Here is a 16,784-nt window from a genome sequence, read left to right as displayed (position 1 = left end):
CTGGAGCTGCTGAGGGACCGGGATGTGCAGCTGGAGCCCCGTGGGACGCCCCCGCTGCCAGGGACAGCGCACAGGTAACGAGGGGTTCCCAAAGGGGGCTCCGGGAAGGATTTGCCCAGCTTTGTGCTGTGCCCGGGGGACACAGGGGTCTGAGTAGAGGCACAGCCCTGTGTTCCTCAGCCCCTGCTGTCCTCAGCAGAACGGGGAGGTTTAGAGAAAGCCACCGTGGTTTTGGTACCGCCGGTGGCAGCAAACAGAGCGCAGTGCCAGGACAGGGAAGTGAAACCCAGCGGCTCCATCCCAGTGCCCTCCTCCTTCGGGCTCCCTCTGCTCCCTCCCCATGCCCCGACCCCCGTCCTGTCCCCCACACCTGGCTGGGGGTGTTAAAGGCTTTTCCTGCTCTTGTCCCACACCTCTACCAGCACTGTGTCCTCCTTGGGGTCACCCCTCAGGACCACAGGTCACACATGGCTGTGTCCCTGCGGGTGGGAACCAGCGCCTGTGGAGCCCCTGGGCCAGCTCCCACCCCCAGGATTTCCCAGTGCGGCAACTGGAGTCACTGGACCACCAAAATCCCCGTGTTTCTCCCCAAAACCCCTCCGCCAAAGCTCCCCAGGCCACTGCTTCCCCTTTTCTCCGTGCTGTTCCTCTGAGCCGGCAGCGAAGGGGTGACGCTGCCCCCGGCTCCTGCAGGGCCAGCTCCGCTCTCCGCAGCGCCAGCCTGGACCCTGCTGTCCCCGGAGCGGCCACTGCCATGCCGGACACACCGGGGGGCTGCCCCCCTCGGCCCCCCAACACAGCCCTCATCTACAGCAACGTGGGTGAGTGATGTCCTGGCCCCACTGTGCCCTGCCTGGCGAGGTGTCACTCGGACAGTGGTACGAGCTCCTCTGCTGTCCCTGTCCTCCCACCGTGTCACCCCTCTGGCTGGTTTTGGGTGTGGCTTTGGGTTTGTAAATACGCAGGGGGGCAAAGAACAATGGGCTGTACTCCCACCCCAATCCAATCCCAATCCCAATCCCAATCCCAATCCCAATCCCAATCCCAATCCCAATCCCAATCCCAATCCAATCCCAATCCCAATCTCAATCCCAATCCCAATACCAATACCAATACCAATCCCAATCCCAATCCCAATCCCAATCCCACTCTCTTCTCCGCCCCTGTCACGTCTGTCCCTCCCTCCCCAGGAGAGCTGCGGGCCCACCTCGTTCCCCGCAAGGCCAGCCGAGGGGAAGGCGCTGGGAGAGCTCTCCCTCAGCCCGACCCGGACCCCCGGCCGCCCCCACTGCCCAAAAAGCAGCTCCAGCGAGCCGAGTCCCTCCCGGAGCCGGGGTCATTCCACCGCTGCCACGACGACCCTGAGCCACGGGCTGGCAGCATCCTCTACAGCATCCCCCCAGCCCAGCTGCGGCACGGGGAGGGGGCTCCCCCGCGGCACGGACCCTCCTGGGCACCCAAGAAACCCCTCAGCAAGTCCCAAAGCCTGGGGGAGCCGCTGGCCCGAAGCAGCCCCCAGCAAGCCCCATCACCCAGCCTGAAGGAGGTGACATTTGGGACAGCGGACGGGGAGCTGGGGCAGCTCCTGGAGAGCCCGGCCGGGATCTGTGGGGTGGTTTTGGGGTGCCAAGAGGCCTCCCTGGCCCGGCTCTCGGCTCACATGCTGGAGGAGCTGGTGGGGCCTGAGGAGAGGCAGCAGCTGCTGGAGGCAGAGCTGGCAGGGAAGCGCTGGGCAGCGCTCCAGGTCCTGCACCCCCAGCCCTGCTGCCAGAGCGGGGACGCCTGGTACTTCAGGGTGGGCTTCACCTTCGAGCACAGCCAGCTGCAGCTGGCAGCCAAGGTAAGGGGGAATCAGGGCAAAAGCCCTGGGTGGTGCAGAGGGAGCCAGGAGATCCAGGAGCGTTGGCTTTTCCACAGAACACGACACTGGGGCCACTTCCCCTTTCTGCACCCACTTCTGCATTTGCTGCTGGCGGGGGCTGGGTGATGAGGGGGACAGTTCCCGTGGGGCCAAGGGACACACCAAAAACATGGGGACATGTCCTGGTAACTCAGCCAGAGGGGCCAGCACATGCAGAGGAGAGGCTGGGGCAGAGCTGGCTGCCCAGGAGAGCAGGATGAGACCCCAGCCCATCTGGGGACTGCATCACCCCTCATGTCCCAGATCTTGCCCAAAGCCATCCTGGCTCCGTTCCTGGGTCCAGAGGGTGCAGGATCCAGCACCACGTGTGGATCAGAGCAGGGCTGGTGGCCCTGAGCTGCCAGGGTGGTCCAGCCCAGGACAAGGCTCTGTCCTTGCACAGCTGGCCCTGTCCTGTTGTCCCTGCAGGTCCCCAAGCCGTGCTGCTCCAGCCTGGGGGTGCAGAGCTCCCTGGGGACGCACTGCAGCCTCCAGCGCCTGCTCGGCCGCTTCACCGACCGCCTCCCTCAGGAGCTGGTGCTCCCAGGAATCCCTGGAAAACAGAGCCAGGGCCCTTCCAGAGAGGAACCAGCCTGTCCTGCCCCCCAGCCTGTCCTGCAGGTGCTCCTTTGTGCCGAGGTTCCCCAGCAGACCCTGGCAGATTTTGTGAAGGGCTCCCACGCTTTGCACAAGACCAGCCCCGGGCACTACGAACGCCTGGGCTGCCTCCTGCTCCTGCAGCTCTGCATGGGACTGGAGCACCTCCGGGGGCAGAACATGGCCCAGGGGGACCTCTGCCCCGAGAACTTGCTGCTGGTGCAGTGCCCATGTCCCTCCTTGAGCCAGCAGGGCCAGAAGGAGCCGCTGGGACTGTCCCTTCCACGGCTGCTCATCAGCAGCTTCTTCAAGGTGCAAGGGAAGCAAAGACCTTGTTCCAGCAGCCAGGAGCAGGACTGGAGCCAGGGCCTCACTGCACCCTCCCCTCCAGCAGCAGCTGAGCTGAATGTGGGCAGGCTGATCTATCAGATCTTGCACGTGGACACCTCCCTGGAGAACATTTTGGACTTCAGAAACAAAAGTCTTCCCGAAATCCCCTCGCTGTCCATCTACTCAGCGGGACTGAAGCGCTTGGCCACGCTGCTCCTGCACAGGGATCCTCACCAGAGGGTGTCCATCGAGCAGGCCAGGGGCATCCTGCAGGTGCTGCTCTGGGGGCCCCGCCAGGAGCTCTTTGCCAGGAGCAGGAAGAGCCTTGCTCTGCTCAGGAGCTGGCTGGAGGTCAAGAGGGCTCTGCTGCTCCTGAGGTTTGCGGAGAACGCGGCTGGGGCCGGGCTCAGCCCCGGCCTGGAGGAGTGGCTGTGCTGCCAGTACTTCCAGGGGGTCACTGAACACACCCTTAACCAAGTGACCCAGGTGCTCTACGCTCCCTAAACCAACCTCCAGTGCAGCCTACCCAAAGCTCTCAAAGCCAAGAGCTCGCCAGGGCCTGGGCAAACCTGTCCCTGCTCATGGCAGGGGAGTTGAAGCTAAATTATTTTGGGGTCCTTTCAGCCCAAATCATTCCATGAAATCCACCAGCTCCTGAGAAATCCCAGCAGATCCTCACTGGAAAAGCTCTGCAAAGCTAAACCCACTCCCCCCACAACCCATCAATGATGAAGTTGGGATCAACAAACACAGGGTGTGGTTTTATACCCTCAATTTTTGCTTGATACTCCAAGTCTGGCATATCAGAACACCTGAGGAAAAGCAGCTGGATGGGAGCACCAAGCACCAATTTAGTGGTTCATAATCCCAAGTTTATGGGGTTCAGACTTTGCACAAAACCCCCTCAAGAGCCTTTTTGCAGCCACCAGGTTTTTGCTGTTTTAAATATCACTCAAAGCCACCCATCACAGCTCACCTTTCTCAGCAAAGGAGAAACAACAGCTCCTTCAGCCTGTGCTTCCCTGAGACAATTTGTGGCACAGTCACAAATAAAAATTACATTTTAAAGGGAAAAATACAGCTTCAATAAAACCTGGAGCTGAGCCTTTCAAACACTTGTCCTTTATGTGCTTGCCAGCGTTACACACTCCAGGAATGGTTCCAGAGGGAAACACAAAGCCAAACTGCCCTGCCTGGTGGTGATTACCCAGAACAGCCTCCACAGGCTCTGGTGAACAGCTCAGGTGAGTTCATGGGCTCCAAGGCAGGGCTGTGGCATCAGCTCCTGGCTGTGAAACACTTGGCAACACGTGGGACCCAGACCCCAAATTCACGTGGATGCCGAGGGACCAGCATGGTGAAGGTTCTGCTCAGGTCATTTGAATTATTCCTCAGCAATTATTAATCCACTCAGACTGGGTACCAGGAAAAATTCTTTCACTGAAAGAGCGATCAGGCATCAGCACAGGCTGCCCAGGGCAGTGCTGGAGTCACCATTCCTGGAAGACTCCAAACAACGTGTGGATGTGGCACTTGGGGACATGGTTTAGTGGTGATGTGGTAATGTCAGACTCAAGTTTAGGAGGCTTTTCCAACCTAAACAATTCCATAATTGAGTGACTCCATCACCTGACAGCAGCAGGGCTGTGTACACAGTGGGACAGAGCCTCCCGACAGCCCCTGTGGCTCCCCAGGCGGTCACCAGAGCCTGGGGCATGGCTGGAGTGGAGGATTCCTCCCTCCTAGGAGTCCCTGAGCTCCAAAAACCAAAAATAATGCAGAGCTGGGACCCTCTCAAGCTACAGAGAGCATCTCAGTCCCAGCTCCCTGGTTGGTTTGCTCCCACCTGGAGCAGCACCCCAATCCTCCAGGGCAGCCTCCGTGCCCAGGCTGGGCCCCACTGACCCTGGCACCAAAGTGGGGTTCACATCTCATTCCAGGCTCTCAGGCCAGCACTGGGGGCCCTGGGAGGGCCCAGCCCTGCTGTCCCTGTGTCTCCTGCAGTATTTGCCGTGGTACCAGAGCACAGTAAAGGCCGTGGCACAGCCCCTGATGCAGGGAGACAAAGCCAAACAGCTCCCGTGGCTCCTGCAGGCCCAGCCCAGCCTGGCTGGCAGATCCACAGCAACCCTGTTCTGATTTCCAGAGTGGGTGACCCCCTCCCCTCCTGCCAGGAGTATCCAAACTCAGCAAAACATCCCATGGAGGCAGAGCCAGGCACTTTCCACAGAGAGCAGAGCATGGCACAGGTACCACGTTGCAGAGGAAAATGGATTTTTCCAGATAACCAGCAGAGGAAGTTCAGACCTGTGCCAGCCTGTGGAGCAAAACAAGGTCACCCACCCCTGGTCATGTCACCACAATGAAATCCTGGAAGATCCTGAGCTGGGAGGGACCCCCAGGGATGATCAGTGCAGCCCCTGGCCCTGCCCAGACCCCCCAACAAGCCCACCCTGAGCATCCCTGAGAGCGCTGTCCAAACGCTCCTGGAGCTCTGGCAGCCTTGGGGGGAAGAACCTTGCCCTGAGATCCATCCCAAACCTCCCCCAACCCAGTTTTATTCAGTTTCCTGTCACTGACCTTCCAAAAATCCCTCCGGGAGGAGCACAACTGTGGGGCCACGAGAGAATTGGGAAGAGCCAATTAAAGAGCCCAGCAAGATCCCCCAGTTTGCACCACATCACTGCTCACACACCCACAGGTTACTCTGTGCTGCATCCCCAAGGAGCTCCAGGGAATATTGCAGTGTATTCCATGGGATTCCAGCACTGCTGAGCCCAGGGATGGGCTCTAGGGGAAGCTTTATGCCCACACACAGTTCACAGCACTCACATCTCCTGGGGCCCCACTCAGGGACTTGACCCACACCCAGCAGAACCCCCTGGTGAAGTTAACCCAGCCCAGGGATTCCCTGCTCCAAGGTTTTATAAAGATTCATCAGCTCCAGCAGTGCCAAACAAGCCTACAAGTACCAAAAACTGGAAATACCACACTTTAAATCTCAGCCCCTTTGGAGACTTACTTGTAACTTCAGTTCAAGGTTTTGTTAATTCCAGCACCACAAGGAGCTCTTTCCCTTTCTGCTCACCACCCTGAGCACCAAGGGGTGTCTGTGGAGCCTGAGCACAGCCCCCTCCTCACCCTTCAACCACAATCTGCCTCCCCAAGAAGCCTGCCCAGCCTCAGTGACACCACTGACCTTCCCAGCTCACAATTCCTGGAGTCACCCTGCACACGCTGGAAAGGCTGCACTTACAGGAACACTAAAATTCCAGGTATTCAAGTTGCATATTTGGTATTTAAAGCAGCCACAGGCTGAGGTGATCACATTCCACTTGAGACTTCCCAACCAAATCACACTCTGAATATCCTACAAAACACTGGCAGAGCAGGGAAGCACTGGTCCTAATTACCACACCTGCTAATTATTCATTAGAAGTAGACTTTTCCAGGATTGCTGGATTATTCCACCAAGCCCTGTCAGAGCACATCCATGAGTTCCAGTCAAGCAAAGAACGAGCAAAGCCTTTCCACACCTGCAACTTTAATGGTTGGGGCAGTTCCAGAGCCACCTCTTCAAGAGTGCAAGTCTTTAAACAGCTTAAAACCAGCAATAAAAAGTAAAATATAAATTTTTATTTAGAATTAAAGCAAATACTTCAGTATCACAAACACAATATTAAACTTCAAGAAATATACTGCTAAATTTGGAGGGAGCATTTATTTTTGCACAACCACAACATGCGCACAAAATCCAGAGAAAGATGTGGAGTCTGAAATTTTCAACATCTCACCACCAAAGCAGCTGGGTCACACAAAGTTTCGTACAAGAGTTAAGATAGACTGGAATAAGATGTTGACAAAATTTCTACAGAATCATCTTTTATAGACAACAAGAAAGCTCTAAAGAGGCAAACATTGCAATCTAATCTTCTTCTGCTGAGTCTCTTTCAAACGTGTAGGCCATGAAGCAAGCATCTGGTCTCTTGGGGACAAGGGGATGCCCTGGTCTCACAATCTCAAAGCCCAAAAAGCTGAAAGTACGGAGCAGTGCAGCTAGAAAAAAAAGGAGACAGGTTTCACCCATGGGATGCTGGAAAAAAAACCCCTTAAATTGCCACCAAAAGTCATTTTGTGTCTCTGGAGGCACAGGGAACACCCACCTCTGTCATCTCTGTTCTTGTGGAAACAGATGAACACGTGCTCAACTCGGAGCTGTTCTTCAGCAAACTCGAGAAGAACTGCAAAACTGCAAGAGAAACACCAGGGGTTCAGTGTCTGTGGAACAGGGAATGTCCTGGGATGGGAGGGACCCACAGGGATCATCCTGGCCCTGCACAGGCACCACAACAATCCCACCCTGAGCACTGTCCCAATGCTCCCAGCGCTCTGGCAGCAAGTTTCTTCAGAGAGACTTAGCAAGGCCCTGAGAGCCAATCCACACAGGAATCCCTAAGGATTCCCCCCAGGCTGGAGCCTCACACCACCAGATCCCTGAACCCCAGGCAGAACTCAAGGGCAGGAGTCCTCAGTGGCACAGAAAGTGTTGGTGACACAGCCAAGGAGCTGCAGTGACAGATTCCAACCAGCCTGGAATTCTCAGTGCCTAAAAAATCCCAGACCTTGGGCTGGCTCTGCCTGCAGCCCTGAAACCAGGCTCACAAGAGAGCCTCAAGTACCAAAATTAAAAGCTTTCAAAATACAAAGAGCAAAGTGTTCTCCCACCCCACTGAGAGGCCTCACGTTAATCCACAGCCAAGTTTTCCCTGGCCCACCTGTCCTTGCTCCCCTCAGGCAGAGCACCACTGGGAATTTCAATGTAGAGGTTGCTGTTGTTCAGCACTGCTCTCCAACTGATGTGTTTGGCATCTGTAAGCCTTGACTGGACATTGAGAATTCTTGTCCTGTTGTTAGGTGTTAGTTCTTCTGTGACATTCAGCCTATTATCCTGAAGCAGGGAGAAAGGCAGAGTTATTTTTCCATTCGTTTTTGGAGCAGGGATTGAGCCAGGGAATGCTGTCAAGCTCACCACGAGCTGTTTGTTCCCCATACTCACCGAATAAAATAAATTAGCTGAAAGATTGTGATCCCTCTGACTATTCCCTCGCCCACCTGGGATCTTCAGGGGTGGGTGAGGGACATCAGGAGCACCACCGAGGCCCCGGACCCAGGTTACTACAGCAATTGAAGGGAACCCTGGAACTGAAAAGAGAGCATGGTTAGACAGGCAGGGAGGCTTGGACAAAGCCCTGGGACTTCCAGGATTTAAACTGTTAAAAACAAAACAAACCTAGGCCACAGGACTCCTCCCACTTACAGTGGGAGGACAAAGGAAGCTCCACACCAGGGGCAAGGACAGTGCCCAGGGAGCTGCCACTGCAGTATTTTGGGTGAAGACTCATTTGGAGATGGAAAATACTCTGGTTGAGTGAGCCAGATGTGTTTCTGTGCCAGGGCAGGCCTGATCTGACCTCACACAAGAACCTTTCTGCAGCAATGTGCTGTTTTCTGCCCTCCTTGTTCTCAGGCAGCACAAACCCCCAGCCCAGCAGGGCAGGGATCACTTTTCCCTGGGATATTCACTACCAGCCCTTCCCAGCTCGAGGCCAGGCAATTCCAGGGAATCATCTCCACCTCCAGTATTTTCAGCTTGAGCTGAAGCCACACCTGAATCCCCACAAAAACCTCCAAAAACACCTCCAAACCCCTTCCCACTGAATTCCTCAGAGCAATGCCGCAACGCTCAGCACTGGAGGAGAAATAAACTGTATTTTGGATGATGTGGGGAATATGTTTAAGTTTCTCCCCATCCTTTTCAAGGCTGTTTTCACTCCTCCCGTGGCAGAGAGGCGCTGGCCCCTCCCTCTGCACCATCCTTCACCCGCAGGCTCCACTCTTGAGTTGCGTCATCTCAGCAGATGCAGCAATCGAGGCCCTTGGGGGAATTTTCACAATCGTCCTGTCTCCGGGTGCCAGCAGCAGCCACTGCAGCCATTTGCAAATCCGAATAAACAGCTACAAAATAATCCACCATTTTGCACACTTCGCACCCGAGATGCGGGGTTTGGATTGGTTTGGGGTTTTCGGGTTTTTTCCCCCTTTTTTTTGGTTTTTTTTAAATTTTTGTTGTTGTTGTTTAATGAGCTTGAAACTTGTGATGAATAATCCGTATTAGAAAGGCTGGGAATGGGCAGAGAGGTTAAATATTATGTACTGGAAGGTAAACTATATTTAGATTTTAACGTGAAGCAAGCACAACAATTACGAAGTTTTATTAAAAATAAAAAAACCTACGCTAATTGAATGCGTTATTTTAATTGAGTCTCCATTATTTTAAGCTCTTTGAAAAAGACATTTTTCTTTAGTACCAATATTATTTATTTTTATCTGAGAATAACTGTGAACTATACATTTCTAATTTCCCTTGCAAATAAACCTTTAAAAACCTTTTTCGAAGGTGTGCTGTGACAATTTAGAACATTTTCACCTTTCTGCCCAAGAAGGTGGTGCAGAAGGAAGGTTTGCAGCTACAAATATGTTTTAGTGATATTTACGTGCACTTGGGGAGAAAAAAAAACCATCTTTAGCTCGCAGTTAAATATAAAAACGGTTAAAAAACTCCTTCCACAGTTTATACACGAGGTGGAAAGGGCAGATTGATGTCCTGAGCATCCACCACTCCACACCAGCCACTTTAGTTCAGGTATTTTCTTTCTTCCCAGCACCTGGGGGGTGTTTAATCTTTCGGTTGAGTTTTTTAACCAACAGCTCTCGTAACACTCTTACCCTCGATTAGTTTTGCGGAGTATCCAGGGTTACATAAGGGGATAACAGCCTTCAATCCTTCGATATCTTTGCCTAATTGTTGTTCTCCCCTCGGGCGCCCCCCCTCCCCAACACGGCTCCTGCCCCAGCCTCTCCCAGCCCGGGGGGGCCCTCGCGGGTCCCTCCAGGGCCGGGACAGCTCTGGGGCCTCAAAAACACTTTTTTTTTGTGGTTTTTCCACCCTCCCCTACCGCCTTTCCCCGCGCGGCGGGGGCCAGGCCGCCCCTCCCCCTCTGGCCACGCAGCCCCCCGCCCCTCTGCGGCCACCAGGGAGGCGACAACGAGGATGAGGAAGAGGAAGGAGGCAGCGAGTGCTCAGCGGTGCGAGACTGAGGGAGGCCGCGGCGCCTCACCTGCTCTGTCCGGTACTGAGGCTCAGCACAGCGGGCATGATGGTGCTTTTATTCCCCTCTTTCTCTCTAGCGAAGCAGTGGCTGTTGAGTATCCGTTGCAGGGAGGATTTCACCATCCGGCCGCTCTGGTCCGAACCCCGAAACCCTCCGCCGCCTCCGCCCCCTCTCCCCAGGCGCAGCTACACAAAATGGCAGCGGCGGCCGCAGTGCCTCATTATATACCCGCTCTCTGCCACGCCCCCTCATAGACCACGCCCCTCAGCGCCTGCCGCGCCCTCCCACGGGGAGACTGCTCCTATTGAACAGTTTAGGTGTCTATTAGATTATCTCGCTGCCTATTGGCTGAGCGGAGCGCGGGGGCGGGACATCGGCTGGGGGGTGCGGCACGGGAGGCGGGAGGTAGCCGCGAGTGATTGGCTGCGCGCGCCGCGGGTGGGCGGGGCCTGGCGGGGCATCGGCCGGCGGGAGCCCCGCAACCCCTCACTGCCCTCGGAGCCACCGGTTCGAGTCCCGCGCCCGCGCCCCGCCCGGCTGAGGTAACCGGGGGGGCCGGGGGAGGAGCGGGGTGCGAGGGAGCACAGGGAGGGAGAGACGTGAAGAGTCATGGAAAGAGATGGAAAAACACGGACAGACCCGTAGGGTGCAGCCCTGGGGCTGGAAAGAGCGGAGGGGTGGCAGCAGGACCCGCTGTGGGACCCCCAGGGTTATCGCCACCCTCAGAGCTTCGCACAAAGCTCGGTGCTGAGGGAAACTTGTAATTAAAAACTAATAATAAACCCCCTACAAATAGTGGGGAGGGTCCATGAAAGGTCGGGCAGGGGTTGTTACCTGTTTTTTTGGGAAGTGTTTGGGCTGGTCCCCTTTGGCCTGGCTGTGGTTTATAGATTTATAGGGGAATAGGGATCCGGAATAGTTGGTTTGTGGATTTAGGATGGAATAAGGATGGGGAATAGTTCTTTTTTGGATTTATATAGGAATAGGGATAGGGAATAGTTAGGTCAAGGATTTATAAGGGAATAGGGATTGGTAACAGTTTATGGGTTTATAGTGGAAAAGAGATAAGGAATGGACGGTTTATGGATTAATAGGGATGGGGAAGGGTTGGTTCATGGATTTACAGTCAAATAGGGATGAGAAAAGGTTGGTTCATGGATTTATAGCAAAATAGGGATGAAGAAGGGTTGGTTTATGGATTTATAAGGGAGTAGGGATGGGAAATGGTTGATTTATAGGGAAATGGTTGAATCGTGGATTTATAGGGGAATAGGGATGGGGAACAGTTGGTTTATGGATCAGCAGGGGACTAGGGGTGGGGAACGGTTGGCAGTGATGGCCTTTTAGACTAAAAAAGTTAAAAAGATGAAGCTTTTTTGCTGTGCCTTCATGAAGAAGTGGGTAAATCCTGATTATTTACAGAGCAGAAGTTGGGCTCATCCCTATAACTGCCAACCCATGCCCTCTGCTTTCCATCCTGCCAGGGGCTTGGAAATCTGAGGTTTGGGGATGTGGTTGGGTCTTTCTGCAGTCCCACAACAAGAACAGTCCAGAGGAAAGGAGGGGAATTTGGAAACGGGACACCCACACTGCTCTCCTGGATGGGATTGATGGAAACAGCTTCATGGGGGTGAGGGTCAGCCTTCAAAATCCCTCTTAAAGCAGCAAATGTGCACAAAAAGCTAAATAGGTCATCATTCCCATGGGTTTGGGAATTGTCAGCTATTTCTGACCATTTCAGCCTGAAAACCAAGGCAGAGGCACATCCTGAGCAGTGGGTTTTATCATATATGGAAAGAGAACTCAAAATAATGGTGAGAGTGATGGTGTTTGCAGGCAGGGATGCCTTGTAAGTTAAGTGGGGAAAGGTGTTTATAGAACCAAAGAAAGCTGCTGAAGATACATTGTAATGGTTTTAAAAAATCATGAATTTCCATTAAAAAACTTGTAGATGGCTGCATTTCTTTTTTTCTTCATCAACACACCTATTTTATTGCCTGCAGCTACCAGAGTTGCATTTTGCCATTTCTTAGGGGGTTTTATTACTACCTTATTTTTATTTGCTTGAAAATATCCCCATCCAGGAGCTCTGAGCACAATGGATTGATCGGCTCCACTTTGCAGAGGGATCATTGTCTAAATCTCCACCCACCTTTTGTGTCCCGAAGCTGCTCGGATAACCCGGGATGGAACAAAGTGTCGTTGCCAAAATAAAGCAGTGTCTGCTCTCCTGCAGCTCAGAGGAGAAGCCTGGCCTGGCCAGCGGCCAGGGAAAAATCTGGGAGTCCTGGAAAGTAAAAGGGAGGAGAAGAAAGTCCTTTTCCTCCTGCAGGCATCTGCCCTTAGCTCCCAGCTCAACATAAATGGAGCTTGTGTTCACCTCACTCTGGAGATTTGGGTGTTGATTTATGGAGGGGAAACTCTTCTGTTTAATGCATTACCCAAAGTCCAGCCTTAAACAATGGGATAGCTGCAATTCCGGAATATCCGGACCACACGGAGCATATTAGAGGAGGTTTTGCAATTCCTGGTTTGTGTGTTGTGTTAGGAAGGTTTTCCTGCTGAGGGCTGGAGGTGTCAGGGGGTGGAAGGGTCCCATTAGCATTCAGTGATGGATTTCATTATTTCCAATAATGGCATTTATTATTTCTACAGTAATCCTGCTGTAATTCCTTATAATGGCTCTGTGTGAGGGGAATCAGCGCTGCAGCTGTTTCCTCTTCCCTGTGAGCTGGGAACAGCTTTGCCCTTTGAATCCCTGTCACCTCCATGGTCCATCACTCCATTTCACAGATGAGTGCCTGGAGAGCTCTGGGAGCTCTGCACTCTGCAAAAGCCCAACCAACCTGTGCTGGGTTTGTGTAAAACACCACGGGGGATTAGTTCCAGCTGCAGTTTTGCTGAGATAGCCCGACTTCCACTTTAGCAGGGACATTGATTCATAAATCCTCACACAGAAGCCTCTGAGTCACAATTTTGGGATTATGGCTGAGGCAGTTGGAGATGTTGCCATCCCCAGCTGTTTTTTCACCCCTGGTTTGCCATGATTGCCCTTCATGTGGCAGAGGAACTCTGTAGCTGGGTTGTTGCTCCAGCTGCATTCCCAGTTTGGCATCACAGTCCCTGGAATTACCTAATTCAGGGGGCAGTGAACCCTGACAGAGCAGCCCAGTTCTGCTGTGGCAGAGCAGCTTTCAACACAGGGAAGAATCCCAGAATCCCAGAATCTCCAGAGCTGGATCCCTCAGGGATGATCAGTGCAGCCCCTGGCCCTGCCCAGACCCCCCAACAAGCCCACCCTGAGCATCCCTGAGAGCGCTGTCCAAACGCTCCTGGAGCTCTGGCAGCCTTGGGGCCGGGCCCATTCCCTGGGGAGCCTGGGCAGTGCCAGCAGCCTCGGGGGGAAGAACCTTGCCCTGAGATCCATCCCAAGCCCTGGCACAGCTCCAGCCCTTCCTGGGCTCCTGTCCCTGTCCCAGAGCAGAGCTCAGCCCCTGCCCCTCCGCCTCCCCTCGGGAGGAGCTGCAGCCCCCGAGGAGCCTCCCCTCAGTCTCCTCTGCTCCAGCTGAACGAGCCAAGTGCCCTCAGCTGCTCCTCAGAGCCTTCCCCAGCTCCGTGTCCCTCCTCTGGACACTCTCCAACAGCTTTGGATTGTTCTTTATTTTTTTATTACACTGTGTTTTTATAACTACTGCAAACAGAGAATCTCATCCATCACATTCATCCCAAATCCTGTGCAGGTGTTCTCAAACACACAAAATCCTCCTCATTCCAGCTACCACAGCCTTCCCCTCTCCAGCAACTGCATTTCCAAGCATCCTCCCAGTCCCACAGCCAGGAGCTTGTGTCAGTTCTCAGCTGTTGAGCTCTCCAGAGAGCCCCCAGCAGGTCCCAGTTGCTCTGTGCTCTTACCCCAAGCAGGTCACAGCAATTGGGCTGCCTGAAACCTCTTGGGAAAGGATCTTGTGCAGCCTGAGTTACTCAATAACCAGAGCAGTTAATGAGGAAAGGACAGAAGCACCAACAAACCGATCTCTGTTAGGGATCTAAGTTGAAAGTGTTTCAGGCTGAGAAAAGCCAAGGAGTTGATTTTCCCAGATTTTCCTTTCTTAGCTTGTTTCCCTCTGCTTTTATCCTCTTTTCACAAAAGAGGTCTCATACAGTAGGTAAAATCACCAGTCAGTGATTCTTTGTCAAGCTTTTATGGGTTTTACTTTCTGAAATAGTCTGGAAGAGGAGTTTCTGGCAGCACAGGAAGAAAACCAGATTGAAAACTGTTGTGAAAATATTAGAGCAAGAAATGGGTGTGGGATAAGTAACTGTCTTCCCTCTTCCCTGTGTTTTCAGGTGTGCAAGTGTTTGTGATCAGATAACACAAGGTCGGTGCTTAGAAAGATGTTCAGGAGCTGAAACACTCATAAATCTCCTAAGGTTCTGAAATCCTGCACGTTGAAACCACAGCTCTGTAACATCATTTATTCCAAGAAGGAAAGATAAACCCTTCTGTCATTTAGGTGATTAAAGCAGGATTAAATCACACAGCTGCAAAAACTGCTGCTCCTGCCTGGTTTTCTGCCACTGGTGGAGCTGGAGCTGCTCCTTCCTCTGTGTTCTAGAGGAGCAACAAAGCTCCAGGGAAGGGGAACGGGACAAAAATCCTTTTTGACAAGTAGCAGAAAGCCCTGTGTGTTTTGTGCTTTGCTGCATCACGCTGTCAGGGCTCTCCTGGAACGTGGAAATGGATGTTTGTGGCATTTAGCAGCATCAGGGGAATTCATCCTGCTCCGATTTGCTGACGAGGGAAGAACAGAGGGAAAAACATGAGCTCCCTTCCAAAGCATGTGCAGTCCATGCATAGCATTGCCCATTTAGTACCTCTCCAAAAATGGGAATAAAATCTATTAATTTATTAAATTGTTGAAGCAGGCTTTAAAATCGAGTGGATCTGATTGCATTTTCTCTCTATTCCACTGCAGGAAGACTCTGCTTGTTGTTGCAGCTTTGAGAGGTGTCTAGAGATGCAGCCAAGCACCAAAACAGGACAGAAGCTGAGGCAGAGATGTTCATCAGGATGTTTTCATAGAAATCATTGTCTGTGATGACTTCACGCTGTAATTTAGCTGATTTTAGTCATGGAATAATTTAAATGTTCCCATTGGTCAGCTGTCTGTGGAGACAACATCAAGAGCATGTGAGGCTTTATCAAAACACTGGACAGTGTTATTTATAAACTTATCAGACCTATATTTTATAAATCTTATAAAAAAATTGGTTCTTAAATTTACCCCTCTCCTCTCTTAGTACTTCTGGTTCATCTCCTCACAGGTAACAGTTAAGTACCAGTTATCTAATTTTAAATACTCCCCCACTGAATCACTCTTTAGTGTGTCAGAATCTATTCTGATCTTTGTGGGACAAGTAATTAGAGCACCTTTTCTAGCTGGAAAACTCTCCTCATTTTCATTGTCATCCTTGTGAGAATGATTTCATTTGAAGGTCAGGTTTTCTGCAGACCCACTTATGCTGGAAGGAGATTGCCAAATGAAGGCAGAATTTTTAGGTGTTTACCAGATCAGGGAAGAATTTATTTTTCCGAGATCTTTGTGAGATAAACTAGAAAAAAACAGTCATCAGGCCAACAAAAAAAGTCTGTACTCTCACCAAAAAAAACTTTGGGTCTCTGTTTTTCCACTTCAAAACAGAGCTGACATGGAGAGGGATTGAATGCAGATTGAATACACGTTTAAAATGCTGTAAATTCTCATTTATCTGAACTAGGGGTGGAATCCAGCATCACCTGGACACCTGGGAAAGGCTGAGTTGTTCTTTTTGAGTTTGCAGGATCAAACTGAGCTACTTCCACATAAAAATAATGTGGGGGTGGGAAGCTGAAGTGGGAAGAGGAAATCAGCTGCAAAGGGGCTTGGCCAAGAGCAGGATCCACAAAGAACACTCCAAAGGTGGCACCTTGTGATTTCTGTGCAGGAAGCGTGCTGGGGCACTTTGTTGTTATCTCACCCTGTTATGGGTCTGTAATTCAGGGATAATGTTCCATAACACTGATTCCTGTATTGATTTTTCTCTGTCTGTTGCTGCCAGTTATGAACAAATGGCCCTGAGGAATTTGGAGGTGGTTGCAACACAATCAAGTGAAAAACGTTGCAGCAGCTTCCCTTCCCCACCCCATTTTCTGTTTCTGCTCAGCTCCAGCCCCTCTCCCGAGTTACCCAGAGGTGATGGAGCTCTGCTTCCTGCTGAGGAGTCACAGAGCAGGGGATGAAGCCCTGTCCCTCCTGTTTGCATGGAGAGGGCCTTGGGGTCCTGAGCAAACCCTTTGCAAACCCTTCCACAATCAATCCCATCATGATCAGCATTTCAGACTCCCTGGAATTCCTCCGTGAACATTTTCCTTCCCCTCACCTCTTTGCTGGATCCTTTGTGTGGTGGATTTAGGAGTTTGTATTGTGTTTCCATTTCCCCCCTGCCCCAGAATCCATCACCATCCGAGGTTTCCCTGCAGGACAATCCCCCTGCCCAGCCTGTGCTGAGAAGGGGAATGGGACAGCCTGGATTGTTTCACTCCAGTTCCTCTGGGGCTTGGATCAGGCAGCCTCGGGGATGAGGAAGTGCACAGTGCAGCTCTGCTTTTGTAACCCCTAATTTCGTTTGGAAATGTTATCCAAACAAACAGCTGCCAGCAGGATGAGCGTTAAGACCTGTGCAGAGGCTGCTCTGTCAAAAACTAGCTCAGAGTGAGCTTTGCCTGCTGAAACATTTCACCCAGC

At 52.3% G+C, this 16,784-nt stretch overlaps 2 protein-coding genes and 2 long non-coding RNA genes across 4 annotated transcripts; 2 read left to right on the top strand and 2 right to left on the bottom strand.

Moving 5' to 3' along the window:
* The first annotated feature begins 6 nt into the window (after nucleotides 1-6).
* PEAK3 (PEAK family member 3) lies at nucleotides 7-3,940 on the top strand. Its single transcript, XM_015651452.1, has 4 exons — nucleotides 7-74; nucleotides 694-821; nucleotides 1,191-1,840; nucleotides 2,330-3,940. Exons 2-4 carry the CDS (start codon nucleotides 755-757, stop codon nucleotides 3,329-3,331), a joined length of 1,719 nt encoding a protein of 572 aa, XP_015506938.1. The 5' UTR covers nucleotides 7-74; nucleotides 694-754; the 3' UTR covers nucleotides 3,332-3,940.
* Nucleotides 3,941-6,441: 2,501 nt separating this feature from the next.
* Nucleotides 6,442-10,200, bottom strand: OAZ1 (ornithine decarboxylase antizyme 1). The gene is given in 6 exon segments (XM_015651877.3): nucleotides 6,442-6,883; nucleotides 6,991-7,076; nucleotides 7,603-7,775; nucleotides 7,884-7,970; nucleotides 7,972-8,029; nucleotides 10,006-10,200. Coding segments are annotated over 6 exon segments (651 nt in total). The 5' UTR covers nucleotides 10,122-10,200; the 3' UTR covers nucleotides 6,442-6,752.
* Nucleotides 8,945-9,999, bottom strand: LOC117245567. The gene is made up of 2 exons (XR_004500361.1): nucleotides 9,614-9,999; nucleotides 8,945-9,007 (listed from the first exon to the last, which is right to left on the bottom strand). It is a non-coding gene; the product is annotated as an uncharacterized LOC117245567 (long non-coding RNA).
* A 250-nt stretch (nucleotides 10,201-10,450) lies between the features above and the next one.
* Nucleotides 10,451-15,283, top strand: LOC117245570. Its single transcript, XR_004500368.1, has 2 exons — nucleotides 10,451-10,541; nucleotides 14,976-15,283. It is a non-coding gene; the product is annotated as an uncharacterized LOC117245570 (long non-coding RNA).
* Nucleotides 15,284-16,784: the final 1,501 nt, after the last annotated feature.

This window comes from Parus major, chromosome 28 (assembly GCF_001522545.3).
Source record: "Parus major isolate Abel chromosome 28, Parus_major1.1, whole genome shotgun sequence".
NCBI classification, from domain to species: domain Eukaryota; kingdom Metazoa; phylum Chordata; class Aves; order Passeriformes; family Paridae; genus Parus; species Parus major.
This window is presented reverse-complemented; position numbering and strand designations above follow the sequence as displayed.